General features: G+C 44.3%; 1 protein-coding gene across 1 annotated transcript in view; it reads right to left on the reverse strand.

Moving 5' to 3' along the window:
- Positions 1-27500, reverse strand: part of LOC128697364 (uncharacterized) — a 148293-nt gene that overhangs the window by 60751 nt on the left and 60042 nt on the right. Inside the window, exon 2 of the mRNA XM_070094082.1 lies at positions 5956-6032. Within this exon, the coding sequence (XP_069950183.1) occupies positions 5956-6032 (77 nt within the window). The remainder of the gene's footprint in view (positions 1-5955; positions 6033-27500) is intronic.

Consider the following 27500-nt stretch of genomic DNA (forward strand, 5'->3'; position numbering starts at 1 on the left):
GTGGAGAGGATCGGCCACAATGTGTGGCATGTCACGAAGTGTTGACAAATGAAAGCCTCAAGCCATCAAAACTCTCAGCTCACGTCCAGAAGTGCCATCCAAATCTTCAAAATAAGGATCAGGCTTATTTTCAGCGCCAGGCTGTAGCACTGAAGAATATCCAGTTCGGCTCATCTGGAATTCAAGCCCAAAAGCTTCAAGCTGCGGTCGAAGCATCCTACTGTGTTGCATATAAAATTGCCGAACAACAGAAATGCCACACCATTGCAGAGAATCTGATTATGCCTTGTGCATACGAGATGGTAAGCAAGGTATGTGGGGAGGATCAAGCGAAGAAACTGAGTGTCATATCTCTATCAAACAACACCATCCGCCGACGAGTCGATGACATGGCATCAGATATCCTGCCCCAAGTTACAACAGAGATCAAGGAAAGCTCATATGGCAAATTCTCCTTGCAATTTGATGAATCGTGTGACGTAGCCAGTTGTGCTGTTCTCCTTGGGTTCGTCCGTTACGTCCACCAGGACAAGATCAAAGAAGAGTTCCTATTATGCGAGGATCTGCTGACAACCACAAAGGGAGAAGATGTCTTCAATATCATCAACAGTTTCTTTACCAAGAATGGATTGGATTGGAACAGCGTTCAACAGGTAGGAAACGATGTTTATATAAAGTCTAAATTAGTATAAATACAATGAATTACACGGCATATAGTCATATACAGTTTTATTTATTGTACAAGTAACTGTAGTGTAGCTAATATTTTGTACATGATTCACACAAAAAATATCGTGCCTGTCGTACTGAAATACTCAAGTACCGAAATAATTAATTAAAACCATATAATTATAACGCAAAAGATAAGTAACAATGACTAACTGACGCAGTCTATAATAATTTTTCTTTTTATTCCAGGTCTCCGTCGATGGAGCACCGTCGATGATGGGTGGTCATCGTGGATTACGGGGCCTCATACAAGCTATCAATCCAGAAATTTCTGTAGATCACTGTATCATTCATCGGTACTCTCTTGGATCGAAAAGCCTGCCTGGTAATCTGAAGTTAGTGTTTACCTGGAGTTTACCTGGAGAGAGTTCCGGGGGTCAACGCCCCCGCGGCCCGGTCTGTGACCAGGCCTCCTGGTGGATCAGAGCCTGATCAACCAGGCTGTTGCTGCTGGCTGCACGCAAACCAACGTACGAGCCACAGCCCGGCTGATCAGGAACTGACTTTAGGTGCTTGTCCAGTGCCAGCTTGAAGACTGCCAGGGGTCTGTTGGTAATCCCCCTTATGTATGCTGGGAGGCAGTTGAACAGTCTCGGGCCCCTGACACTTATTGTATGGTCTCTTAACGTGCTAGTGACACCCCTGCTTTTCATTGGGGGGATGGTGCATCGTCTGCAAAGTCTTTTGCTTTCGTAGTGAGTGATTTTCGTGTGCAAGTTCGGTACTAGTCCCTCTAGGATTTTCCAGGTGTATATAATCATGTATCTCTCCCTCCTGCGTTCCAGGGAATACAGGTTTAGGAACCTCAAGCGCTCCCAGTAATTGAGGTGTTTTATCTCCGTTATGCGCGCCGTGAAAGTTCTCTGTACATTCTCTAGGTCGGCAATTTCACCTGCCTTGAAAGGTGCTGTTAGTGTGCAGCAATATTCCAGCCTAGATAGAACAAGTGACCTGAAGAGTGTCATCATGGGCTTGGCTTCCCTAGTTTTGAAGGTTCTCATTATCCATCCTGTCATTTTTCTAGCAGATGCGATTGATACAATGTTATGGTCCTTGAAGGTGAGATCCTCCGACATGATCACTCCCAGGTCTTTGACGTTGGTGTTTCGCTCTATTTTGTGGCCAGAATTTGTTTTGTACTCTGATGAAGATTTAATTTCCTCATGTTTACCATATCTGAGTAATTGAATTTTCTCATCGTTGAACTTCATATTGTTTTCTGCAGCCCACTGAAAGATTTGGTTGATGTCCGCCTGGAGCCTTGCAGTGTCTGCAATGGAAGACACTGTCATGCAGATTCGGGTGTCATCTGCAAAGGAAGACATGGTGCTGTGGCTGACATCCTTGTCTATGTCGGATATGAGGATGAGGAACAAGATGGGAGCGAGTACTGTGCCTTGTGGAACAGAGCTTTTCACCGTAGCTGCCTCGGACTTTACTCTGTTGACGACTACTCTCTGTGTTCTGTTAGTGAGGAAATTATAGATCCATCGACCGACTTTTCCTGTTGTTCCTTTAGCACGCATTTTGTGCGCTATTACGCCATGGTCAAACTTGTCGAAGGCTTTTGCAAAGTCTGTATATATTACATCTGCATTCTTTTTGTCGTCTAGTGCATTTAGGACCTTGTCGTAGTGATCCAATAGTTGAGACAGACAGGAGCGACCTGTTCTAAACCCATGTTGCCCTGGGTTGTGTAACTGATGGGTTTCTAGATGGGTGGTGATCTTGCTTCTTAGGACCCTTTCAAAGATTTTTATGATATGGGATGTTAGTGCTATTGGTCTGTAGTTCTTTGCTGTTGCTTTACTGCCCCCTTTGTGGAGTGGGGCTATGTCTGTTGTTTTTAGTAACTGTGGGACGACCCCCGTGTCCATGCTCCCTCTCCATAGGATGGAAAAGGCTCGTGATAGGGGCTTCTTGCAGTTCTTGATGAACACAGAGTTCCATGAGTCTGGCCCTGGGGCAGAGTGCATGGGCATGTCATTTATCGCCTGTTCGAAGTCATTTGGCGTCAGGATAACATCGGATAGGCTTGTGTTAATCAAATTTTGTGGCTCTCTCATAAAAAAATCATTTTGATCTTCGACTCTCAGTCTGGTTAGCGGCTTGCTAAAAACTGAGTCATATTGGGACTTGAGTAGCTCACTCATTTCCTTGCTGTCATCTGTGTAGGACCCATCTTGTTTAAGTAGGGGCCCAATACTGGACGTTGTTCTCGATTTTGATTTGGCATAGGAGAAGAAATACTTTGGGTTTCTTTCGATTTCATTTATGGCTTTTAGTTCTTCCCGCGATTCCTGACTCCTAAAGGATTCTTTTAGCTTAAGTTCGATGCTTGCTATTTCTCTGACCAGTGTCTCCCTACGCATTTCAGATATATTGACCTCTTTTAGCCGCTCTGTTATTCTTTTCCGTCGCCTGTAAAGGGAGCGCCTGTCTCTTTCTATTTTACATCTACTCCTCCTTTTTCTTAGAGGAATAAGCCTTGTGCATACATCGAGTGCCACCGAGTTAATCTGTTCTAGGCATAAGTTGGGGTCTGTGTTGCTTAGTATATCTTCCCAGCTTATATCGGTTAGGACTTGGTTTACTTGGTCCCACTTTATTTTTTTGTTATAGTGTTTGAAGATGTGTTGAAAATCGTCAACTTCATCAAGTCCAGAGATGTGAATTCGCGCATATTCAAGGAGCTGTGCAAGGAAATTGGAGAGCAGTATCAAGTTCTGCTCTACCACACCGATGTTCGTTGGTTGTCACGAGGCAAGGTTGTACGTCGAGTCATTGAGCTCCGAAAAGCTGTTCAGGAATTCCTGGAACAAAAAGGATCTCCTTTTGCTACCAAGTTCACCGATAAGGAGTGGCTTGCTCGACTTTGTTACTTGGCTGACATATTTGCGGAGCTGAACAGTGGTAATCTGCAACTCCAGGGCCGAAACACGACTGTCATTGATGCCCATCACACTGTGACTGCATTTCTGGGGAAACTGAGACTCTGGATTCGGCGCTTGGAGAAAGGAGTGATCGCCCAGTTTCCCACCCTAGACCAGTTTGTTGAGGAGAATAGTCATGATACTGGATCACTTCTACAGACCATCGACAAAGAAATGAGCGACCATTTGAAGGGGCTTGAAACAAGCATGCATCACTACTTTCCAGAGAGTGACCAAGAAACAGCCACTCTTCAGTGGATCATTCATCCCTTCTCTGTACCTGATGATGCCATTCATGATGATGATTTCCCTGCAAAGGAGGAGTGGATCACAATGCGAGCCAATGAAGCCTTGAAAATCGAATTCCAAAACCAAAATGCAGATTCCTTTTGGATTTCACGACTACCTGACTCGCCAACTCTGTCCAAGAGAGCCTTGAAGTTGTTGGTATCATTCTCAACAACATATCTGTGCGAGAAGGGCTTCTCAACTGTGCTGGGTATGAAAACAAAAAAGAGGACTCGCTTGAATGTTGCAAACGATGCCAGGCTGGCACTTTCAACCACGAAGCCAAGAATTCCTAAACTAGCTTCAAGTATGCAACTCCATCCATCCCACTGATGTTCTTGACATCTTTGGTAATAGTCATTAGAAATGCACAATGTTCAAATACAATAAATAAAAGAAAATATCTCAAGTGTTTTAATTTAGCCATATATATCAATAATAACAACATTTTGTGAAAGGGGTAACATGCTTTATGTGGCATGTTAAATTGGGTAACAAGCTGAAAAAGTTTGGGAACCACTGCTCTACGGTCTCAGCCAGCCACGTTTCATTATCTTACAGCATAATTCTACTGTTTATGCAACCCGTGTTTCACTAGGCTGCGTAACTTTACGGTATAAGGAACCCATATTTTTCTCAGTATATTACACTACCTCCTGTAGAAGAACTCTACGATTAAAGATCAAAGAGACACAATACCGTGACTGGAACAATACATAAATAACCCGCACATGGGAGAGAGAGAGGACCCCACGACGACGCCTGTGTCCGGCTAGGGCTAGGACCATTTACTAAGTCACAAACTCTACGGTGCTTACTACCCACATTTCACTATCTGAGTTGAAATACCTCTTCCAGAATTATCCTGAGTTAAGAACATAAGAACATAAGAAAGAATGAACACTGCAGCAGGCCTACTGACCCATGCGAAGCAGGTCCATGCCACCCCCCGGCCTAGAACAATGACCACCTAGTCAGGTCACTTCCACTTAAGGAAGGAGCACGGCACCAGACCTGGTAGTCCAAGCTAGTCAGGTCCAACTCAGGCCCACCCACACCCACTCATGTATTTATTCACCGTATTTTTAAAACTACACAAGGTCTTAGCTTCTATGATGGTACTCGGGAGTTTGTTCCACTCATCCACAACTCTGTTATCAAACCATCTGATGTTTACTAAGGTAAGGCCGAACTTGAAATAAACAAATTAACACCTTAACAACAGTGACAAAGCTTATATGAAACTCAACATTTACAATAATTCCGAGTGCTTTGAGGCATTTTTCTGGTATATATAATATTTCTAGACACAGTACCAATTAAATTCTGACAAGTGTCACTCGTGGTGAGTTACTGTTTGGGACACGTTCTAAACTAGTACCCGTTATCAAAACATCACCCTCTCGTTTTCTTTACTCATTAACATTTTCAAAAAGAAAGAAATTTTCTGGCATATTTAACTTTTGTTAGCTACAATTGGCAAATAAGTTATAAAAACTAATTTTGCATTGTTTATATAAACAAAAAATAATCTTAGTTTTTAATGAAATTTGCTCCTTCAACTCCATTTTAAGGGAAGAAAATTTAGCAAAATACAGTTTGATTTGCCGTTTTGACTACTAAAAGCCGTTGATCCAGAAGAACAGTGAAATAACAGTGACACAATAATAGGTATCCTGATTTATTACTCAGTGATCTTTCTCTTCAGTGCTTAACATTTTTTTCTGATTGTATGAAACAACAATGTATCGTTTCTGTGATGCGTTTTGACTGGAGGATATCAATCACGCTGTTCCACGCCGTGATTGGATGACGCAGAATGGTGAATTACGCTCTTACAAACTCTGATTGGATGACGCTGAGCGATGAAGCCTACTTGTGTTTTGATTGGATGACACAGAGTGATGTACTCCTCTCGTGTACTGGAACGATGCCCCACCTCCTCTCCCTCGTGTTACCAGTAACTCTCAATATCAAACAATAAGAACTTTGGATAATGTCTCACCTTTCCCTTTATTGGATGAGAGATGGCGATGTATCTTTCAATGGTGAAGGTCACGGTCAGCCAGATGGACGTGCTGCCTGTGGAAAAAAAGTGAAAATCGTCTGAATTTGAATTATAAGAGAAGCAATAAATATAGTACACTAGCCTTTTGTATACACTGCAATGTGCATTTCACTCTTAATTTGTATACACTGAAAGAAAACAGTTTATATGCATTTGGACAGTATCGTATCTACATTACATCAATACATTTATTGTGTTTCAGGATATGTGGTGGTCTCAGTGCGAAGCGAAAAACAGACAAGACTTAAGACGATGTTCCTAAGATCTCACAGTTCCAGACAAGACAGAGGTTCCAGCCCGTGAAAACTGCTCCAGTATGTGTTGTATCACAGAAGATATACATTTATTTTAAACTTTGAATTAGTGAATAGGGTGTGTCCTTCATTGGTAGTGTATAGGTAACACGCAAATTTCACGACTGTGTAGTCAATAAGCTTCAAACTCAATAAACCAAAGCAAAAAACAATACCATGGCTGAAACAGTTCACTACTAGCCCACAATACCTTGATTGAAACAGTTAAAAGCTAATTCAGATTACCTTGACTGAAATAGCTCACAGCTAACGTACAAATCAGAGAGCCACGGTGCCCCGTTGCCTGGTGGCTGAAGCTCTTGCTTCACACGGCGAGGGTCTGGGTTCGATTCTCAGTGAGGGTAGAAACATTGGGCGTGTTTCTTTACACCGTTTGTCTATATTCCCCGTCAGTAAAATGGTAACCTGGGAGTTAGTTGACTGGAATGGGTCGCATCCTGAGAAAAAACTGACCTAATTTGCCCGAAATGCTCTGCATAACAAGCAGCTTTGTATGTTAGTATGTCATTGATATCAGCTATGGTCTGTATACCTTAGTAAATGTACTTGTAGAAATAAAGATATTATTATTATTATTATTATTATTATTATTATTATTATTATTATTATTATTATTATTATTATTATTATTATTATTATTATTATTATTATTTAAAACCAATTAAATGTGATTTCCTTAAGTTACATCAAACTGAAATAAATATGTATCAATAGGAAGGAAAACACGAATGTTAGTTAGAAACAGAGATAAGGGGAAGACCTCTGTGGTTTCGACCTCTAACTGAGATTCTCTTCAGAGGGTATGTGTAAAGTTACCCCCCTCCCTCCCTCCCTTTCCCCCTCTCTCCCTCCCTCCCTCCCTTCCTCTCTCCCTCCCTCCCTTTCCCCCTCTCTCCCTCCCTCCCTTCCTCCCTCCCTCCTTCCCTCTGCCAGTTTCATGTGTGCCAGGAGGCAGAAGCATGTTACGCGGGAGGGAACAGCGTCGCGAGTTACCCACTAATCCAAAGTTCAATACAGTACAATTTTAGCAAATATGGAACCTACTTAGAACATGAGCTAAACCTGAGTAAATCATTCAGCAGTGTTCTATAAGTTTAGGCAGGGGGTAAATCTGTTAAATAAGAATTAAAGAATTATTTCAATATCTCACAGATAAGACCTTCTTAACAACCTCGGTAGCAATAACAAAAGTGAGTTCTCTTAACAGACGAACACTATAAATCACTCAGACAAATAATTAGATCACTCTGTCATTCTCCAGTACATTCCTGCTGTACAGTCACCAACACCTTAGGCAGGTGTACCATATACATGGGAACTTTGTTAGAGTACCTTACAAGATCCAGTGAAGGTACTACGCACCTTAAGAAGGTGCAGGTACATGACACGGCATACTACATATAATTAAACACATGGCAGTATTAACCGGGTTACTGGGACCCATGTATGTGCAACGCTGTAGGTTCGAACCTATGAACTACAACAATGGAGTAGAACCTAAATCACAGTAGAACAGCTAACACAGCAGAACAGAAAACACAGTAGAATAGATAACACAACGTACTATATACCACCAGCAACGTCTAGTACCTTGACAGCATGAGACGTGAATAAAGCAACGCTGTTGTGGCTTGAATTATAAGTATCTATGTCAGTTTAGAAGGTCGATGTAAACACCCACGACTTCCTACCTCGACCTCCAGTGACCTGACAAAAAGTCTCTACCCCAGAATGCCTCGGGGAGATACCGTGTTAGGTAGTTAAGTAGAAAACATGGGTAACCTTTAAGGAAAAATGAATTTATATCTCACCAGAACGACACGTTTGCTAGTGACCTTCCACACAGTTGCTCCAGCGACCTCTTCACGATGGTAAACACAGAAACACTCAGAACTGCGTGACAATAACGTTACTCAGACTGGAACACTCCAGGATGTCTACGAGGACGTCAGGACGGAGAAATGCCACACGAGACATCAGGGAGCAGGAACGACAGCTGGGAGAATTGAGCAAGCATCCATAAGGAGACGTCAGAAGCAAGAAACATCACACGAGACATGTTCGCAGGAACGACGGCTGGGAGAATTGAGCAAGCATCTACACGAGGACGTCAGAAGCAAGAAACGCCACACGAGACAGAAGTTCGCAGCTGGGAAGATAAAGGAAGCATCCACACACAGCATCAACAACAAAGTAACTGTCTCCTCCGCCACGTTCATTCTCATTTCTCTGCGTGACGGTCATCCAGTCAGAATCTGGTTAGACCCTCTGACAACCCAATTAAAATCCAGGCATACCTGGCGAGGCAAACTAACAGAAACACCCAAAGTTGGTAACTTAAATACTGCCCCTTTAACCACACCTTCATGCGTATCTGATAAGCAAATTAAACATGAATATAAATAGACAGACATTAATATATACATACACGTGTAAAGGTATTTTAATTAATTCTCTATAGAGAAATAATATTTCTTTTTGGATATCTTGGATTAACGTTAAAATTAAGATAAAGGTTAACTTTATAAAACTGTAGCTATCAAATGACAAATATTTTTTTCTTAGATTCATTATAATAAGACAGAGATAAAGTAACATAAACCTTTATGTTAAAGCCACTTCGATTGTGCGTAACATCGTTATACTACCGAAATCTCTTTTATGCGACATTTCATCCAGCAGATAAACTTGGCATATCTCAGTCTTGTTGTCGACTGAAGAGGATCGCATGTGGAGGTCCAATTATAAAGAGCTTCCCTTCATCTATCTAACTGTCTCTCTCTACGTCTGGTGTTTACCTTCCAATACTCTGTTACCTCTGACTTCCACTCCCAAACTGCGATTTCTTGAATTAAAAAAATTAGTGTCAACTTTACTGACGCTATTTGTGCTTGAGGAAGACTCCAGCACCTATCTCCAAGACTCCAGCACCTATCTCCAAGACTCCAGCACCTATCTCCAAGACTCCAGCACCTATCTCCAAGACTCCAGTACCTATCTCCAAGACTCCAGCACCTATCTCCAAGACTCCAGCACCTATCTCCAAGACTCCAGCACCTATCTCCAAGACTCCAGCACCTATCTCCAAGACTCCAGCACCTATCTCCAAGACTCCAGCACTCATCTCTAAGACTCCAGCACTCATCTCTAAGACTCCAGCACTCATCTCTAAGACTCCAGCACTAATCTCTAAAACTCCAGCACTTACCTCTATGACTCCACCACTTACATCTAAGACTCCAGCACTTATCCTTAAGACTCCAGCACTTACATCTAAGACTCCAGCACTTATCCTTAAGACTCCAGCACTTACATCTAAGACTCCAGCACTTATCCTTAAGACTCCAGTACTTATATCTAAGACTCCAGCACTTATCTCTAATACTCCAGCACTTACATCTAAGACTCCAGCACTTACATCTAAGACTTCAGCACTTATCTCTAAGACTCCAGCACTTACATCTAAGACTCCAGCACTTATCTCTAAGACTCCAGAACTTACATCTAAGACTTCAGCCCTTACATCTAAGACTCCATCACTTACATCTAAGACTCCAGCACTTATTTATATCATTACCATCTACGCAACATATGGGAATCTTTACTGAGGAAACGTTTCGCCACACATTGGCTTCATCAGTCCAATACAAATCAGAAGGGTGAAAGGAGAGGAGGAGTTTGAGGTAATCAGTCCCTCAGCCTGGAGTCGATGTGTTCAGTCAATCAGTCTTGTAGAAAGTACAGCACAGGGTCGTAGACGTGGCTTATATACTGTCATCAGGTGAGGCGAACAGGAAGAGGCGGGGTCATAGTGGAACCATCCACTAGTCGAAGTAGGTCTTCGTCCAAAGGTTTGACAAGTTTTGAAGATGGTTCTACTATGACTCCGCCTCCTCCTACTTCGCCTCACCTGACTACAGTATATAAGCCACGTCTACGGCCCTATGTTGTACTTTCTACAAGATTGATGGACTGATCACATCGATTCCAGGCTGAGGGACTGATTACCTCAAACTCCTCCTCTCCTTTCACCTTTCTGATTTGTATTGGACTGATGAAGCTACTGTGTGGCGAAACGTTTCCTCAGTAATGATTCCCATATGTTGCATAAGTGTCTCAATCTTCAACTTGTCGGTTTTCAAAACCATTTATCACATCATTACCATCATTTGTGAACACACACACACACACACACACACACACACACACACACACGCACACACACATACACTACAACAATCTTTTCAATAAAAATCCCACCAAAGAAATAACGAATAAAAAAGAAACAATTAAATCCGGACTACCTCAAAACTTAAAAAAAAAAATAATCTATATAAATTACGAAAGACAGACGGAAACGACCTTGTCTACCCTCCCTCGAGCAATTGTTTTCGATTCTGAATTTGCATAACGAGGCGAGTCAATACACAAAGCACTTACAGAGGTCCTCGCTAGACTGCTAGTTTATTTACCAGATGATGCATTCAGTGAGAAAGCTTTTTTCTGTTTGTGTGAGTGTGTGTGTGTGTATGTGTGTGTGAATGTGTGTGTGTGTGTGTGTGTGTGTGTGTGTGTGTGTGTGTGTATGGTAGCTGGCAGAAACGTGCTTATCACTGGCTTTGCTTCAAAGAACTCAGTGGTCTGAAGTGTAGGTAATTATCTTCTTGATGTCCGCTTCAAAGTGAAGGAGCAGGAAAGAAGACGGAGCAGGAGCATAGAGGATGCAGGCAACGAGGAATAAGGAGCAGCAGAGACGGGGAAGGTAACGAGGAAGCAGTAGAAGAGACGGGGAAGGTAACGAGGAAGCAGCAGCAGAGACGGGGAAGGTAACGAAAAACTTTAAACTGTTATTTGTGCTCTCGTTTTTTTATTGTTTATTGCCAGAAAAACGTTTTAAATGTTATGATTGTGTTTGATCTAGCAGTGTTCTACAGTGTGGTGTTTGATCTAGCAGTGTTCTACAGTGTGGTGTTTGATCTAGCAGTGTTCTACAGTGTGGTGTTTGATCTAGTGTGCTACAGTGTGGTGTTTGATCTAGCAGTGTTCTACAGTGTGGCGTATGACCTAGCAGTGTTCTACAGTGTGGTGGTTGACCTAGCAGTGTTCTACAGTGTGGTGTTTGACCTAGCAGTGTTCTACAGTGTGGAGTTTGATCTAGTAGTGTTCTACAGTGTGGTGTTTGACCTAGCAGTGTTCTACAGTGTGGTGTTTGATAAAGCAGTGTTCTACAGTGTGGCGTATGACCTAGCAGTGTTCTACAGTGTGGTGTTTGACCTAGCAGTGTTCTACAGTGTGGTGTTTGATCTAGCAGTGTTCTACAGTGTGGCGTATGACCTAGCAGTGTTCTACAGTGTGGTGTTTGACCTAGCAGTGTTCTACAGTGTGGTGTTTGATCTAGCAGTGTTCTACAGTGTGGTGTTTGATCTAGTAGTGTTCTACAGTGTGGTGTTTGATCTAGCAGTGTTCTACAGTGTGGTGTTTGATCTAGCAATGTTCTACAGTGTGGTGTTTGATCTAGTAGTGTTCTACAGTGTGGTGTTTAATCTAGCAGTGTTCTACAGTGTGGTGTTTGATCTAGTGTGCCACAGTGTGGTGTTTGATCTAGCAGTGTTCTACAGTGTGGTGTTTGATCTAGCAGTGTTCTACAGTGTGGTGTTTGACCTAGCAGTGTTCTACAGAGTGGTGTTTGATCTAGCACTGTTCTACAGTGTGGTGTTTGATCTAGTGTGCCACAGTGTGGTGTTTGATCTAGCAGTGTTCTACAGTGTGGTGTTTGATCTAGCAGTGTTCTACAGTGTGGTGTTTGACCTAGCAGTGTTCTACAGTGTGGTGTTTGATCTAGTAGTGTTCTACAGTGTGGTGTTTGATCTAGTAGTGTTCTACAGTGTGGTGTTTAATCTACCAGTGTTCTACAGTGTGGTGTTTAATCTAGCAGTGTTCTACAGTGTGGTGTTTGAACTAGCAGTGTTCTACAGTGTGGTGTTTGACCTAGCAGTGTTCTACAGAGTGGTGTTTGATCTAGTAGTGTTCTACAGTGTGGTGTTTGACCTAGCAGTGTTCTACAGTGTGGTGTTTAATCTAGCAGTGTTCTACAGTGTGGTGTTTGACCTAGCAGTGTTCTACAGTGTGGTGTTTGACCTAGCAGTGTTCTACAGTGTGGTGTTTAATCTAGCAGTGTTCTACAGTGTGGTGTTTGACCTAGCAGTGTTCTACAGTGTGGTGTTTGATCTAGCAGTGTTCTACAGTGTGGTGTTTGATCTAGCAGTGTTCTACAGTGTGGTGTTTGATCTAGCAGTGTTCTACAGTGTGGTATTTGATCTAGTAGTGTTCTACAGTGTGGTGTTTGATCTAGCAGTGTTCTACAGTGTGGTGTTTGATCTAGCAGTGTTCTACAGTGTGGTGTTTGATCTAGTAGTGTTCTACAGTGTGGTGTTTGATCTAGCAGTGTTCTACAGTGTGGTGTTTGATCTAGTAGTGTTCTACAGTGTGGTGTGTGACCTAGCAGTGTTCTACAGTGTGGTGTGTGATCTAGTAGTGTTCTACAGTGTGTTGTGTGATCTAGTAGTGTTCTACAGTGTGGTGTGTGACCTAGCAGTGTTCTACACTGTGGTGTGTGATCTAGTAGTGTTCTACAGTGTGGTGTTTGACCTAGCAGTGTTCTGCAGCGTGGTGTTTGACCTAGCAGTGTTCTACAGTGTGGTGTTTGACCTAACAGTGTTCTATATTGTGGTGTTTGACCTAGCAGTGTTCCACAGTGTGGTGTTTGATCTAGCAGTGTTCTACAGTGTGGTGTGTGACCTAGCAGTGTTCTACAGTGTGGTGTTTGACCTAGCAGTGTTCTACAGTGTGGTGTGTGACCTAGCAGTGTTCTACAGTGTGGTGTGTGATCTAGTAGTGTTCTACAGTGTGGTGTGTGATCTACTAGTGTTCTACAGTGTGGTGTTTGACCTAGCAGTGTTCTACAGTGTGGTGTTTGACCTAGCAGTGTTCTACAGTGTGGTGTTTGATCTAGCAGTGTTCTACAGTGTGGTGTGTGACCTAGCAGTGTTCTACAGTGTTGTGTGTGACCTAGCATTGTTCTATAGTGTGGTGTGTGTTCTACAGTGTGGTGTGTGACCTAGCAGTGTTCTACTGTGTGGTTTGTGATCTAGTAGTGTTCTACAGTGTGGTGTTTGATCTAGCAGTGTTCTACAGTGTGGTGTTTGACCTAGCAGTGTTCTACAGTGTGGAGTGTGACATAGCAGTGTTCTACAGTGTGGTGTTGGAGCTAGCAGTGTTCTACAGTGTGGTGTTTGACCTAGCAGTGTTCTACAGTGTGGTGCTTGATCTAGCAGTGTTCTACAGTGTGGTGTTTGATCTAGCTGTGTTCTACAGTGTGGTGTTTGATCTAGCAGTGTTCTACAGTGTGGTGTTTGATCTAGCAGTGTTCTACAGTGTGGTGTTTGATCTAGTAGTGTTCTACAGTGTGGTGTTAGACCTAGCAGTGTTCTACAGTGTGGTGTTTGATCTAGCAGTGTTCTACAGTGTGGCGTGTGACCTAGAAGTGTTCTACAGTGTGGTTTTTGATCTAGCAGTGTTCTACAGTGTGGCGTGTGACCTAGCAGTGTTCTACAGTGTGGCGAGTGACCTAGCAATGTTCTACAGTGTGGTTTTTGATCTAGCAGTGTTCTACAGTGTGGTGTGTGACCTAGCAGTGTTCTACAGTGTGGTGTGTGACCTAGCAGTGTTCTACAGTGTGGTGTGTGTTCTACAGTGTGGTGTGTGACCTAGCAGTGTTCTACTGTGTGGTTTGTGATCTAGTAGTGTTCTACAGTGTGGTGTTTGATCTAGCAGTGTTCTACAGTGTGGTGTTTGACATAGCAGTGTTCTACAGTGTGGAGTGTGACATAGCAGTGTTCTACAGTGTGGTGTTGGACCTAGCAGTGTTCTACAGTGTGGTGTTTGACCTAGCAGTGTTCTACAGTGTGGTGCTTGATCTAGCAGTGTTCTACAGTGTGGTGTTTGATCTAGCTGTGTTCTACAGTGTGGTGTTTGATCTAGCAGTGTTCTACAGTGTGGTGTTTGATCTAGCAGTGTTCTACAGTGTGGTGTTTGATCTAGTAGTGTTCTACAGTGTGGTGTTAGACCTAGCAGTGTTCTACAGTGTGGTGTTTGATCTAGCAGTGTTCTACAGTGTGGCGTGTGACCTAGAAGTGTTCTACAGTGTGGTTTTTGATCTAGCAGTGTTCTACAGTGTGGCGTGTGACCTAGCAGTGTTCTACAGTGTGGCGTGTGACCTAGCAGTGTTCTACAGTGTGGTTTTTGATCTAGCAGTGTTCTACAGTGTGGTGTGTGACCTAGCAGTGTTCTACAGTGTGGTGTGTGACCTAGCAGTGTTCTACAGTGTGGTGTTTGACCTAGCAGTGTTCCCCAGTGTGGTGTTTGACCTAGCAGTGTTCTACAGCGTGGTGTTTGACCTAGCAGTGTTCTACAGTGTGGTGTTTGACCTAGCAGTGTTCTACAGTGTGGTGTTTGACCTAACAGTGTTCTACAGTGTGGTGTTTGACCTAGCAGTGTTCTACAGTGTGGTGTTTGACCTAGCAGTGTTCTATAGTGTGGTGTTTGATCTAGCAGTGTTCTACAGTGTGGTGTGTGACCTAGCAGTGTTCTACAGTGTGGTGTTTGACCTAGCAGTGTTCTACAGTGTGGTGTGTGACCTAGCAGTGTTCTACAGAAAAGTGTGTGATCTAGTAGTGTTCTACAGTGTGGTGTGTGATCTAGTAGTGTTCTACAGTGTGGTGTTTGACCTAGCAGTGTTCTACAGTGTGGTGTTTGACCTAGCAGTGTTCTACAGTGTGGTGTTTGATCTAGCAGTGTTATACAGTGTGGTGTGTGACCTAGCAGTGTTCTACAGTGTGGTGTGTGACCTAGCAGTGTTCTACAGTGTTGTGTGTGACCTAGCAGTGTTCTACAGTGTGGTGTGTGATCTAGTAGTGTTCTACAGTGTGGTGTGTGACCTAGCAGTGTTCTACTGTGTGGTTTTGATCTAGTAGTGTTCTACAGTGTGGTGTTTGATCTAGCAGTGTTCTACAGTGTGGTGTTTGACCTAGCAGTGTTCTACAGTGTGGAGTGTGACCTAGCAGTGTTCTACAGTGTGGTGTTGGACCTAGCAGTGTTCTACAGTGTGGTGTTTGACCTAACAGTGTTCTACAGTGTGGTGCTTGATCTAGCAGTGTTCTACAGTGTGGTGTTTGATCTAGCTGTGTTCTACAGTGTGGTGTTTGATCTAGCAGTGTTCTACAGTGTGGTGTTTGATCTAGCAGTGTTCTACAGTGTGGTGTTTGATCTAGTAGTGTTCTACAGTGTGGTGTTAGACCTAGCAGTGTTCTACAGTGTGGTGTTTGATCTAGCAGTGTTCTACAGTGTGGCGTGTGACCTAGAAGTGTTCTACAGTGTGGTTTTTGATCTAGCAGTGTTCTACAGTGTGGCGTGTGACCTAGCAGTGTTCTACAGTGTGGCGTGTGACCTAGCAGTGTTCTACAGTGTGGCGTGTGACCTAGCAGTGTTCTACAGTGTCGTTTTTGATCTAGCAGTGTTCTACAGTGTGGTGTGTGACCTAGCAGTGTTCTACAGTGTGGTGTGTGACCTAGCAGTGTTCTACAGTGTGGTGTTTGACCTAGCAGTGTTCTACAGTGTGGTGTTTGACCTAGCAGTGTTCTACAGTGTGGTGTTTGACCTAACAGTGTTCTACAGTGTGGTGTTTGACCTAGCAGTGTTCTACAGTGTGGTGTTTGACCTAGCAGTGTTCTATAGTGTGGTGTTTGATCTAGCAGTGTTCTACAGTGTGGTGTGTGACCTAGCAGTGTTCTACAGTGTGGTGTTTGACCTAGCAGTGTTCTACAGTGTGGTGTGTGACCTAGCAGTGTTCTACAGAAAAGTGTGTGATCTAGTAGTGTTCTACAGTGTGGTGTGTGATCTAGTAGTGTTCTACAGTGTGATGTTTGACCTAGCAGTGTTCTACAGTGTGGTGTTTGACCTAGCAGTGTTCTACAGTGTGGTGTTTGATCTAGCAGTCTTCTACAGTGTGGTGTGTGACCTAGCAGTGTTCTACAGTGTTGTGTGTGACCTAGCAGTGTTCTACAGTGTGGTGTGTGATCTAGTAGTGTTCTACAGTGTGGTGTGTGACCTAGCAGTGTTCTACTGTGTTGTTTGTGATCTAGTAGTGTTCTACAGTGTGGTGTTTGATCTTGCAGTGTTCTACAGTGTGGTGTTTGATCTAGCAGTGTTCTACAGTGTGGAGTGTGACCTAGCAGTGTTCTACAGTGTGGTGTTGGACCTAGCAGTGTTCTACAGTGTGGTGTTTGACCTAACAGTGTTCTACAGTGTGGTGCTTGATCTAGCAGTGTTCTACAGTGTGGTGTTTGATCTAGCTGTGTTCTACAGTGTGGTGTTTGATCTAGCAGTGTTCTACAGTGTGGTGTTTGATCTAGAAGTGTTCTACAGTGCGGTGTTTGATCTAGTAGTGTTCTACAGTGTGGTGTTAGACCTAGCAGTGTTCTACAGTGTGGTGTTTGATCTAGCAGTGTTCTACAGTGTGGCGTGTGACCTAGAAGTGTTCTACAGTGTGGTTTTTGATCTAGCAGTGTTCTACAGTGTGGCGTGTGACCTAGCAGTGTTCTACAGTGTGGCGTGTGACCTAGCAGTGTTCTACAGTGTGGCGTGTGACCTAGCAGTGTTCTACAGTGTGGTTTTTGATCTAGCAGTGTTCTACAGTGTGGTGTGTGACCTAGCAGTGTTCTACAGTGTCGTGTGTGACCTAGCAGTGTTCTACAGTGTGGTGTTTGACCTAGCAGTGTTCCACAGTGTGGTGTTTGACCTAGCAGTGTTCTACAGTGTGGTGTTTGACCTAGCAGTGTTCTACAGTGTGGTGTGTGACCTAGCAGTGTTCTACAGTGTGGTGTTTGACCTAGCAGTGTTCTACAGTGTGGTGTTTGATCTAGCAGTGTTATACAGTGTGGTGTGTGACCTAGCAGTGTTCTACAGTGTGGTGTGTGACCTAGCAGTGTTCTACAGTGTTGTGTGTGACCTAGCAGTGTTCTACAGTGTGGTGTGTGATCTAGCAGTGTTCTACAGTGTGGTGTGTGACCTAGCAGTGTTCTACTGTGTGGTTTTGATCTAGTAGTGTTCTACAGTGTGGTGTTTGATCTAGCAGTGTTCTACAGTGTGGTGTTTGACCTAGCAGTGTTCTACAGTGTGGAGTGTGACCTAGCAGTGTTCTACAGTGTGGTGTTGGACCTAGCAGTGTTCTACAGTGTGGTGTTTGACCTAACAGTGTTCTACAGTGTGGTGCTTGATCTAGCAGTGTTCTACAGTGTGGTGTTTGATCTAGCTGTGTTCTATAGTGTGGTGTTTGATCTAGCAGTGTTCTACAGTGTGGTGTTTGATCTAGCAGTGTTCTACAGTGTGGTGTTTGATCTAGTAGTGTTCTACAGTGTGGTGTTAGACCTAGCAGTGTTCTACAGTGTGGTGTTTGATCTAGCAGTGTTCTACAGTGTGGCGTGTGACCTAGAAGTGTTCTACAGTGTGGTTTTTGATCTAGCAGTGTTCTACAGTGTGGCGTGTGACCTAGCAGTGTTCTACAGTGTGGCGTGTGACCTAGCAGTGTTCTAGAGTGTGGCGTGTGACCTAGCAGTGTTCTACAGTGTGGTTTTTGATCTAGCAGTGTTCTACAGTGTGGTGTGTGACCTAGCAGTGTTCTACAGTGTGGTGTGTGACCTAGCAGTGTTCTACAGTGTGGTGTTTGACCTAGCAGTGTTCTACAGTGTGGTGTTTGACCTAGCAGTGTTCTACAGTGTGGTGTTTGACCTAACAGTGTTCTACAGTGTGGTGTTTGACCTAGCAGTGTTCTACAGTGTGGTGTTTGACCTAGCAGTGTTCTATAGTGTGGTGTTTGATCTAGCAGTGTTCTACAGTGTGGTGTGTGACCTAGCAGTGTTCTACAGTGTGGTGTTTGACCTAGCAGTGTTCTACAGTGTGGTGTGTGACCTAGCAGTGTTCTACAGAAAAGTGTGTGATCTAGTAGTGTTCTACAGTGTGGTGTGTGATCTAGTAGTGTTCTACAGTGTGGTGTTTGACCTAGCAGTGTTCTACAGTGTGGTGTTTGACCTAGCAGTGTTCTACAGTGTGGTGTTTGATCTAGCTGTGTTCTACAGTGTGGTGTGTGACCTAGCAGTGTTCTACAGTGTTGTGTGTGACCTAGCAGTGTTCTACAGTGTGGTGTGTGATCTAGTAGTGTTCTACAGTGTGGTGTGTGACCTAGCAGTGTTCTACTGTGTGGTTTGTGATCTAGTAGTGTTCTACAGTGTGGTGTTTGATCTAGCAGTGTTCTACAGTGTGGTGTTTGACCTAGCAGTGTTCTACAGTGTGGAGTGTGACCTAGCAGTGTTCTACAGTGTGGTGTTGGACCTAGCAGTGTTCTACAGTGTGGTGTTTGACCTAACAGTGTTCTACAGTGTGGTGCTTGATCTAGCAGTGTTCTACAGTGTGGTGTTTGATCTAGCTGTGTTCTACAGTGTGGTGTTTGATCTAGCAGTGTTCTACAGTGTGGTGTTTGATCTAGAAGTGTTCTACAGTGCAGTGTTTGATCTAGTAGTGTTCTACAGTGTGGTGTTAGACCTAGCAGTGTTCTAAAGTGTGGTGTTTGATCTAGCAGTGTTCTACAGTGTGGCGTGTGACCTAGAAGTGTTCTACAGTGTGGTTTTTGATCTAGCAGTGTTCTACAGTGTGGCGTGTGACCTAGCAGTGTTCTACAGTGTGGCGTGTGACCTAGCAGTGTTCTACAGTGTGGCGTGTGACCTAGCAGTGTTCTACAGTGTGGTTTTTGATCTAGCAGTGTTCTACAGTGTGGTGTGTGACCTAGCAGTGTTCTACAGTGTGGTGTGTGACCTAGCAGTGTTCTACAGAGTGGTGTTTGACCTAGCAGTGTTCCACAGTGTGGTGTTTGACCTAGCAGTGTTCTACAGCATGGTGTTTGACCTAGCAGTGTTCTACAGTGTGGTGTTTGACCTAGCAGTGTTCTACAGTGTGGTGTGTGACCTAGCAGTGTTCTACAGCATGGTGTTTGACCTAGCAGTGTTCTACAGTGTGGTGTGACCTAGCAGTGTTCTACAGTGTGGTGTTTGATCTAGCAGTGTTCTACAGTGTGGTGTTTGATCTAGCAGTGTTCTACAGTGTGGTGTTTGATCTAGCAGTGTTCTACAGTGTGGTGTTTGATCTAGCAGTGTTCTACAGTGTGGTGTTTGACCTAGTAGTGTTCTACAGTGTGGTGTTTGACCTAGCAGTGTTCTACAGCATGGTGTTTGACCTGACAGTGTTCTACAGTGTAGTGTTTGACCTAGCAGTGTTCTACAGTGTGGTGTGTGACCTAGCAGTGTTCTACAGTGTGGTGTTTGATCTAGCAGTGTTCTACAGTGTGGTGTTTGACCTAGTAGTGTTCTACAGTGTGGTGTTTGACCTAGCAGTGTTCTACAGCATGGTGTTTGACCTGGCAGTGTTCTACAGTGTAGTGTTTGACCTAGCAGTGTTCTATAGTGTGGTGTGTGACCTAGCAGTGTTCTACAGCATGGTGTTTGACCTAGCAGTGTTCTACAATGTGGTGTGACCTAGCAGTGTTCTACAGTGTGGTGTGACCTAGCAGTGTTCTACAGTGTGGTGTTTGATCTAGCAGTGTTCTACAGTGTGGTGTTTGATCTAGTAGTGTTCTACAGTGTGGTGTTTGATCTAGCAGTGTTCTACAGTGTGGTGTTTGATCTAGTAGTGTTCTACAGTGTGGTGTGTGACCTAGCAGTGTTCTACAGTGTGGTGTGTGATCTAGTAGTGTTCTACAGTGTGTTGTGTGATCTAGTAGTGTTCTACAGTGTGGTGTGTGACCTAGCAGTGTTCTACACTGTGGTGTGTGATCTAGTAGTGTTCTACAGTGTGGTGTTTGACCTAGCAGTGTTCTGCAGCGTGGTGTTTGACCTAGCAGTGTTCTACAGTGTGGTGTTTGACCTAACAGTGTTCTATATTGTGGTGTTTGACCTAGCAGTGTTCCACAGTGTGGTGTTTGATCTAGCAGTGTTCTACAGTGTGGTGTGTGACCTAGCAGTGTTCTACAGTGTGGTGTTTGACCTAGCAGTGTTCTACAGTGTGGTGTGTGACCTAGCAGTGTTCTACAGTGTGGTGTGTGATCTAGTAGTGTTCTACAGTGTGGTGTGTGATCTAGTAGTGTTCTACAGTGTGGTGTTTGACCTAGCAGTGTTCTACAGTGTGGTGTTTGACCTAGCAGTGTTCTACAGTGTGGTGTTTGATCTAGCAGTGTTCTACAGTGTGGTGTGTGACCTAGCAGTGTTCTACAGTGTTGTGTGTGACCTAGCATTGTTCTATAGTGTGGTGTGTGTTCTACAGTGTGGTGTGTGACCTAGCAGTGTTCTACTGTGTGGTTTGTGATCTAGTAGTGTTCTACAGTGTGGTGTTTGATCTAGCAGTGTTCTACAGTGTGGTGTTTGACCTAGCAGTGTTCTACAGTGTGGAGTGTGACATAGCAGTGTTCTACAGTGTGGTGTTGGAGCTAGCAGTGTTCTACAGTGTGGTGTTTGACCTAGCAGTGTTCTACAGTGTGGTGCTTGATCTAGCAGTGTTCTACAGTGTGGTGTTTGATCTAGCTGTGTTCTACAGTGTGGTGTTTGATCTAGCAGTGTTCTACAGTGTGGTGTTTGATCTAGCAGTGTTCTACAGTGTGGTGTTTGATCTAGTAGTGTTCTACAGTGTGGTGTTAGACCTAGCAGTGTTCTACAGTGTGGTGTTTGATCTAGCAGTGTTCTACAGTGTGGCGTGTGACCTAGAAGTGTTCTACAGTGTGGTTTTTGATCTAGCAGTGTTCTACAGTGTGGCGTGTGACCTAGCAGTGTTCTACAGTGTGGCGAGTGACCTAGCAATGTTCTACAGTGTGGTTTTTGATCTAGCAGTGTTCTACAGTGTGGTGTGTGACCTAGCAGTGTTCTACAGTGTGGTGTGTGACCTAGCAGTGTTCTACAGTGTGGTGTGTGTTCTACAGTGTGGTGTGTGACCTAGCAGTGTTCTACTGTGTGGTTTGTGATCTAGTAGTGTTCTACAGTGTGGTGTTTGATCTAGCAGTGTTCTACAGTGTGGTGTTTGACATAGCAGTGTTCTACAGTGTGGAGTGTGACATAGCAGTGTTCTACAGTGTGGTGTTGGACCTAGCAGTGTTCTACAGTGTGGTGTTTGACCTAGCAGTGTTCTACAGTGTGGTGCTTGATCTAGCAGTGTTCTACAGTGTGGTGTTTGATCTAGCTGTGTTCTACAGTGTGGTGTTTGATCTAGCAGTGTTCTACAGTGTGGTGTTTGATCTAGCAGTGTTCTACAGTGTGGTGTTTGATCTAGTAGTGTTCTACAGTGTGGTGTTAGACCTAGCAGTGTTCTACAGTGTGGTGTTTGATCTAGCAGTGTTCTACAGTGTGGCGTGTGACCTAGAAGTGTTCTACAGTGTGGTTTTTGATCTAGCAGTGTTCTACAGTGTGGCGTGTGACCTAGCAGTGTTCTACAGTGTGGCGTGTGACCTAGCAGTGTTCTACAGTGTGGCGTGTGACCTAGCAGTGTTCTACAGTGTGGTTTTTGATCTAGCAGTGTTCTACAGTGTGGTGTGTGACCTAGCAGTGTTCTACAGTGTGGTGTGTGACCTAGCAGTGTTCTACAGTGTGGTGTTTGACCTAGCAGTGTTCTACAGTGTGGTGTTTGACCTAGCAGTGTTCTACAGTGTGGTGTTTGACCTAACAGTGTTCTACAGTGTGGTGTTTGACCTAGCAGTGTTCTACAGTGTGGTGTTTGACCTAGCAGTGTTCTATAGTGTGGTGTTTGATCTAGCAGTGTTCTACAGTGTGGTGTGTGACCTAGCAGTGTTCTACAGTGTGGTGTTTGACCTAGCAGTGTTCTACAGTGTGGTGTGTGACCTAGCAGTGTTCTACAGAAAAGTGTGTGATCTAGTAGTGTTCTACAGTGTGGTGTGTGATCTAGTAGTGTTCTACAGTGTGATGTTTGACCTAGCAGTGTTCTACAGTGTGGTGTTTGACCTAGCAGTGTTCTACAGTGTGGTGTTTGATCTAGCAGTGTTCTACAGTGTGGTGTGTGACCTAGCAGTGTTCTACAGTGTTGTGTGTGACCTAGCAGTGTTCTACAGTGTGGTGTGTGATCTAGTAGTGTTCTACAGTGTGGTGTGTGACCTAGAAGTGTTCTACTGTGTTGTTTGTGATCTAGTAGTGTTCTACAGTGTGGTGTTTGATCTTGCAGTGTTCTACAGTGTGGTGTTTGATCTAGCAGTGTTCTACAGTGTGGAGTGTGACCTAGCAGTGTTCTACAGTGTGGTGTTGGACCTAGCAGTGTTCTACAGTGTGGTGTTTGACCTAACAGTGTTCTACAGTGTGGTGCTTGATCTAGCAGTGTTCTACAGTGTGGTGTTTGATCTAGCTGTGTTCTACAGTGTGGTGTTTGATCTAGCAGTGTTCTACAGTGTGGTGTTTGATCTAGAAGTGTTCTACAGTGCGGTGTTTGATCTAGTAGTGTTCTACAGTGTGGTGTTAGACCTAGCAGTGTTCTACAGTGTGGTGTTTGATCTAGCAGTGTTCTACAGTGTGGCGTGTGACCTAGAAGTGTTCTACAGTGTGGTTTTTGATCTAGCAGTGTTCTACAGTGTGGCGTGTGACCTAGCAGTGTTCTACAGTGTGGCGTGTGACCTAGCAGTGTTCTACAGTGTGGCGTGTGACCTAGCAGTGTTCTACAGTGTGGTTTTTGATCTAGCAGTGTTCTACAGTGTGGTGTGTGACCTAGCAGTGTTCTACAGTGTCGTGTGTGACCTAGCAGTGTTCTACAGTGTGGTGTTTGACCTAGCAGTGTTCCACAGTGTGGTGTTTGACCTAGCAGTGTTCTACAGTGTGGTGTTTGACCTAGCAGTGTTCTACAGTGTGGTGTGTGACCTAGCAGTGTTCTACAGTGTGGTGTTTGACCTAGCAGTGTTCTACAGTGTGGTGTTTGATCTAGCAGTGTTATACAGTGTGGTGTGTGACCTAGCAGTGTTCTACAGTGTGGTGTGTGACCTAGCAGTGTTCTACAGTGTTGTGTGTGACCTAGCAGTGTTCTACAGTGTGGTGTGTGATCTAGCAGTGTTCTACAGTGTGGTGTGTGACCTAGCAGTGTTCTACTGTGTGGTTTTGATCTAGTAGTGTTCTACAGTGTGGTGTTTGATCTAGCAGTGTTCTACAGTGTGGTGTTTGACCTAGCAGTGTTCTACAGTGTGGAGTGTGACCTAGCAGTGTTCTACAGTGTGGTGTTGGACCTAGCAGTGTTCTACAGTGTGGTGTTTGACCTAACAGTGTTCTACAGTGTGGTGCTTGATCTAGCAGTGTTCTACAGTGTGGTGTTTGATCTAGCTGTGTTCTATAGTGTGGTGTTTGATCTAGCAGTGTTCTACAGTGTGGTGTTTGATCTAGCAGTGTTCTACAGTGTGGTGTTTGATCTAGTAGTGTTCTACAGTGTGGTGTTAGACCTAGCAGTGTTCTACAGTGTGGTGTTTGATCTAGCAGTGTTCTACAGTGTGGCGTGTGACCTAGAAGTGTTCTACAGTGTGGTTTTTGATCTAGCAGTGTTCTACAGTGTGGCGTGTGACCTAGCAGTGTTCTACAGTGTGGCGTGTGACCTAGCAGTGTTCTAGAGTGTGGCGTGTGACCTAGCAGTGTTCTACAGTGTGGTTTTTGATCTAGCAGTGTTCTACAGTGTGGTGTGTGACCTAGCAGTGTTCTACAGTGTGGTGTGTGACCTAGCAGTGTTCTACAGTGTGGTGTTTGACCTAGCAGTGTTCTACAGTGTGGTGTTTGACCTAGCAGTGTTCTACAGTGTGGTGTTTGACCTAACAGTGTTCTACAGTGTGGTGTTTGACCTAGCAGTGTTCTACAGTGTGGTGTTTGACCTAGCAGTGTTCTATAGTGTGGTGTTTGATCTAGCAGTGTTCTACAGTGTGGTGTGTGACCTAGCAGTGTTCTACAGTGTGGTGTTTGACCTAGCAGTGTTCTACAGTGTGGTGTGTGACCTAGCAGTGTTCTACAGAAAAGTGTGTGATCTAGTAGTGTTCTACAGTGTGGTGTGTGATCTAGTAGTGTTCTACAGTGTGGTGTTTGACCTAGCAGTGTTCTACAGTGTGGTGTTTGACCTAGCAGTGTTCTACAGTGTGGTGTTTGATCTAGCTGTGTTCTACAGTGTGGTGTGTGACCTAGCAGTGTTCTACAGTGTTGTGTGTGACCTAGCAGTGTTCTACAGTGTGGTGTGTGATCTAGTAGTGTTCTACAGTGTGGTGTGTGACCTAGCAGTGTTCTACTGTGTGGTTTGTGATCTAGTAGTGTTCTACAGTGTGGTGTTTGATCTAGCAGTGTTCTACAGTGTGGTGTTTGACCTAGCAGTGTTCTACAGTGTGGAGTGTGACCTAGCAGTGTTCTACAGTGTGGTGTTGGACCTAGCAGTGTTCTACAGTGTGGTGTTTGACCTAACAGTGTTCTACAGTGTGGTGCTTGATCTAGCAGTGTTCTACAGTGTGGTGTTTGATCTAGCTGTGTTCTACAGTGTGGTGTTTGATCTAGCAGTGTTCTACAGTGTGGTGTTTGATCTAGAAGTGTTCTACAGTGCAGTGTTTGATCTAGTAGTGTTCTACAGTGTGGTGTTAGACCTAGCAGTGTTCTAAAGTGTGGTGTTTGATCTAGCAGTGTTCTACAGTGTGGCGTGTGACCTAGAAGTGTTCTACAGTGTGGTTTTTGATCTAGCAGTGTTCTACAGTGTGGCGTGTGACCTAGCAGTGTTCTACAGTGTGGCGTGTGACCTAGCAGTGTTCTACAGTGTGGCGTGTGACCTAGCAGTGTTCTACAGTGTGGTTTTTGATCTAGCAGTGTTCTACAGTGTGGTGTGTGACCTAGCAGTGTTCTACAGTGTGGTGTGTGACCTAGCAGTGTTCTACAGAGTGGTGTTTGACCTAGCAGTGTTCCACAGTGTGGTGTTTGACCTAGCAGTGTTCTACAGCATGGTGTTTGACCTAGCAGTGTTCTACAGTGTGGTGTTTGACCTAGCAGTGTTCTACAGTGTGGTGTGTGACCTAGCAGTGTTCTACAGCATGGTGTTTGACCTAGCAGTGTTCTACAGTGTGGTGTGACCTAGCAGTGTTCTACAGTGTGGTGTTTGATCTAGCAGTGTTCTACAGTGTGGTGTTTGATCTAGCAGTGTTCTACAGTGTGGTGTTTGATCTAGCAGTGTTCTACAGTGTGGTGTTTGATCTAGCAGTGTTCTACAGTGTGGTGTTTGACCTAGTAGTGTTCTACAGTGTGGTGTTTGACCTAGCAGTGTTCTACAGCATGGTGTTTGACCTGACAGTGTTCTACAGTGTAGTGTTTGACCTAGCAGTGTTCTACAGTGTGGTGTGTGACCTAGCAGTGTTCTACAGTGTGGTGTTTGATCTAGCAGTGTTCTACAGTGTGGTGTTTGACCTAGTAGTGTTCTACAGTGTGGTGTTTGACCTAGCAGTGTTCTACAGCATGGTGTTTGACCTGGCAGTGTTCTACAGTGTAGTGTTTGACCTAGCAGTGTTCTATAGTGTGGTGTGTGACCTAGCAGTGTTCTACAGCATGGTGTTTGACCTAGCAGTGTTCTACAATGTGGTGTGACCTAGCAGTGTTCTACAGTGTGGTGTGACCTAGCAGTGTTCTACAGTGTGGTGTTTGACCTAGCAGTGTTCTACAGTGTGGTGTGGCCTATCAGTGTTCTACAGTGTGGTGTTTGACCTAGCAGTGTTCTACAGTGTGGTGTTTGATCTAGCAGTGTTCTACAGTGTGGTGTTTGACCTTGCAGTGTTCTACAGTGTGGTGTTTGACCTAGCAGTGTTCTACAGTGTGGTGTTTGACCTAGCAGTGTTCTACAGTGTGGTGTTTGACCTAGCAGTGTTCTACAGCATGGTGTTTGACCTGGCAGTGTTCTACAGTGTGGTGTTTGACCTAGCAGTGTTCTACAGTGTGGTGTGTGACCTCGCAGTGTTCTACAGCATTGTGTTTGACCTAGCAGTGTTCTACAGTGTGGTGTGACCTAGCAGTGTTCTACAGTGTGGTGTGACCTAGCAGTGTTCTACAGTGTTGTGTTTGACCTAGCAGTGTTCTACAGTGTGGTGTGGCCTAGCAGTGTTCTACAGTGTGGTGTTTGACCTAGGAGTGTTCTACGGTGTGGTGTTTGATCTAGCAGTGTTCTACAGTGTGGTGTTTGACCTAGCAGTGTTCTACAGTGTGGTGCTTGATCTAGCAGTGTTCTACAGTGTGGTGTTTGATCTAGCAGTGTTCTACAGTGTGGTGTTTGATCTAGCAGTGTTCTACAGTGTGGTGTTTGATCTAGCAGTGTTCTACAGTGTGGTGTGTAACCTAGCAGTGTTCTACAGTGTGGTGTGACTTAGCAGTGTTCTACAGTGTGGTGTTTGACCTAGCAGTGTTCTACAGTGTGGTGTGGCCTAGCAGTGTTCTACAGTGTGGTGTTTGACCTAGCAGTGTTCTACAGTGTGGTGTTTGATCTAGCAGTGTTCTACAGTGTGGTATTTGACCTAGCAGTGTTCTACAGTGTGGTGTTTGATCTAGCAATGTTCTACAGTGTGGTGTTTGATCTAGCAGTGTTCTACAGTGTGGTGTTTGATCTAGCAGTGTTCTACAGTGTGGTGTTTGATCTAGCAGTGTTCTACAGTGTGGTGTGTAACCTAGCAGTGTTCTACAGTGTGGTGTTTGACCTAGCAGTGTTCTACAGTGTGGTGTTTGACCTAGCAGTGTTCTACAGGGTGGTGTTTGACCTAGCAGTGTTCTACAGGGTGGTGTTTGACCTAGCAGAGTTCTACAGTGTCGTTTGTTACCTAGCAGTGTTCTACAGTGTGGTGTTTCACCTAGCAGTTTTCTACAGTGTGGTGTTTGACCTAGCAGTTTTCTACAGTGTGGTGTTTGACCTAGCAGTGTTCTACAGGGTGGTGTTTGACCTAGCAGTGTTCTACAGTGTGGTGTGTGACCTAGCAGTGTTCTACAGGGTGGTGTTTGACCTAGTAGTGTTCTACAGTGTGGTGTTTGACCTAGCAGTGCT

This window comes from Cherax quadricarinatus, chromosome 44 (assembly GCF_038502225.1).
Source record: "Cherax quadricarinatus isolate ZL_2023a chromosome 44, ASM3850222v1, whole genome shotgun sequence".
Classification (NCBI taxonomy): Eukaryota; Metazoa; Arthropoda; class Malacostraca; order Decapoda; family Parastacidae; genus Cherax; species Cherax quadricarinatus.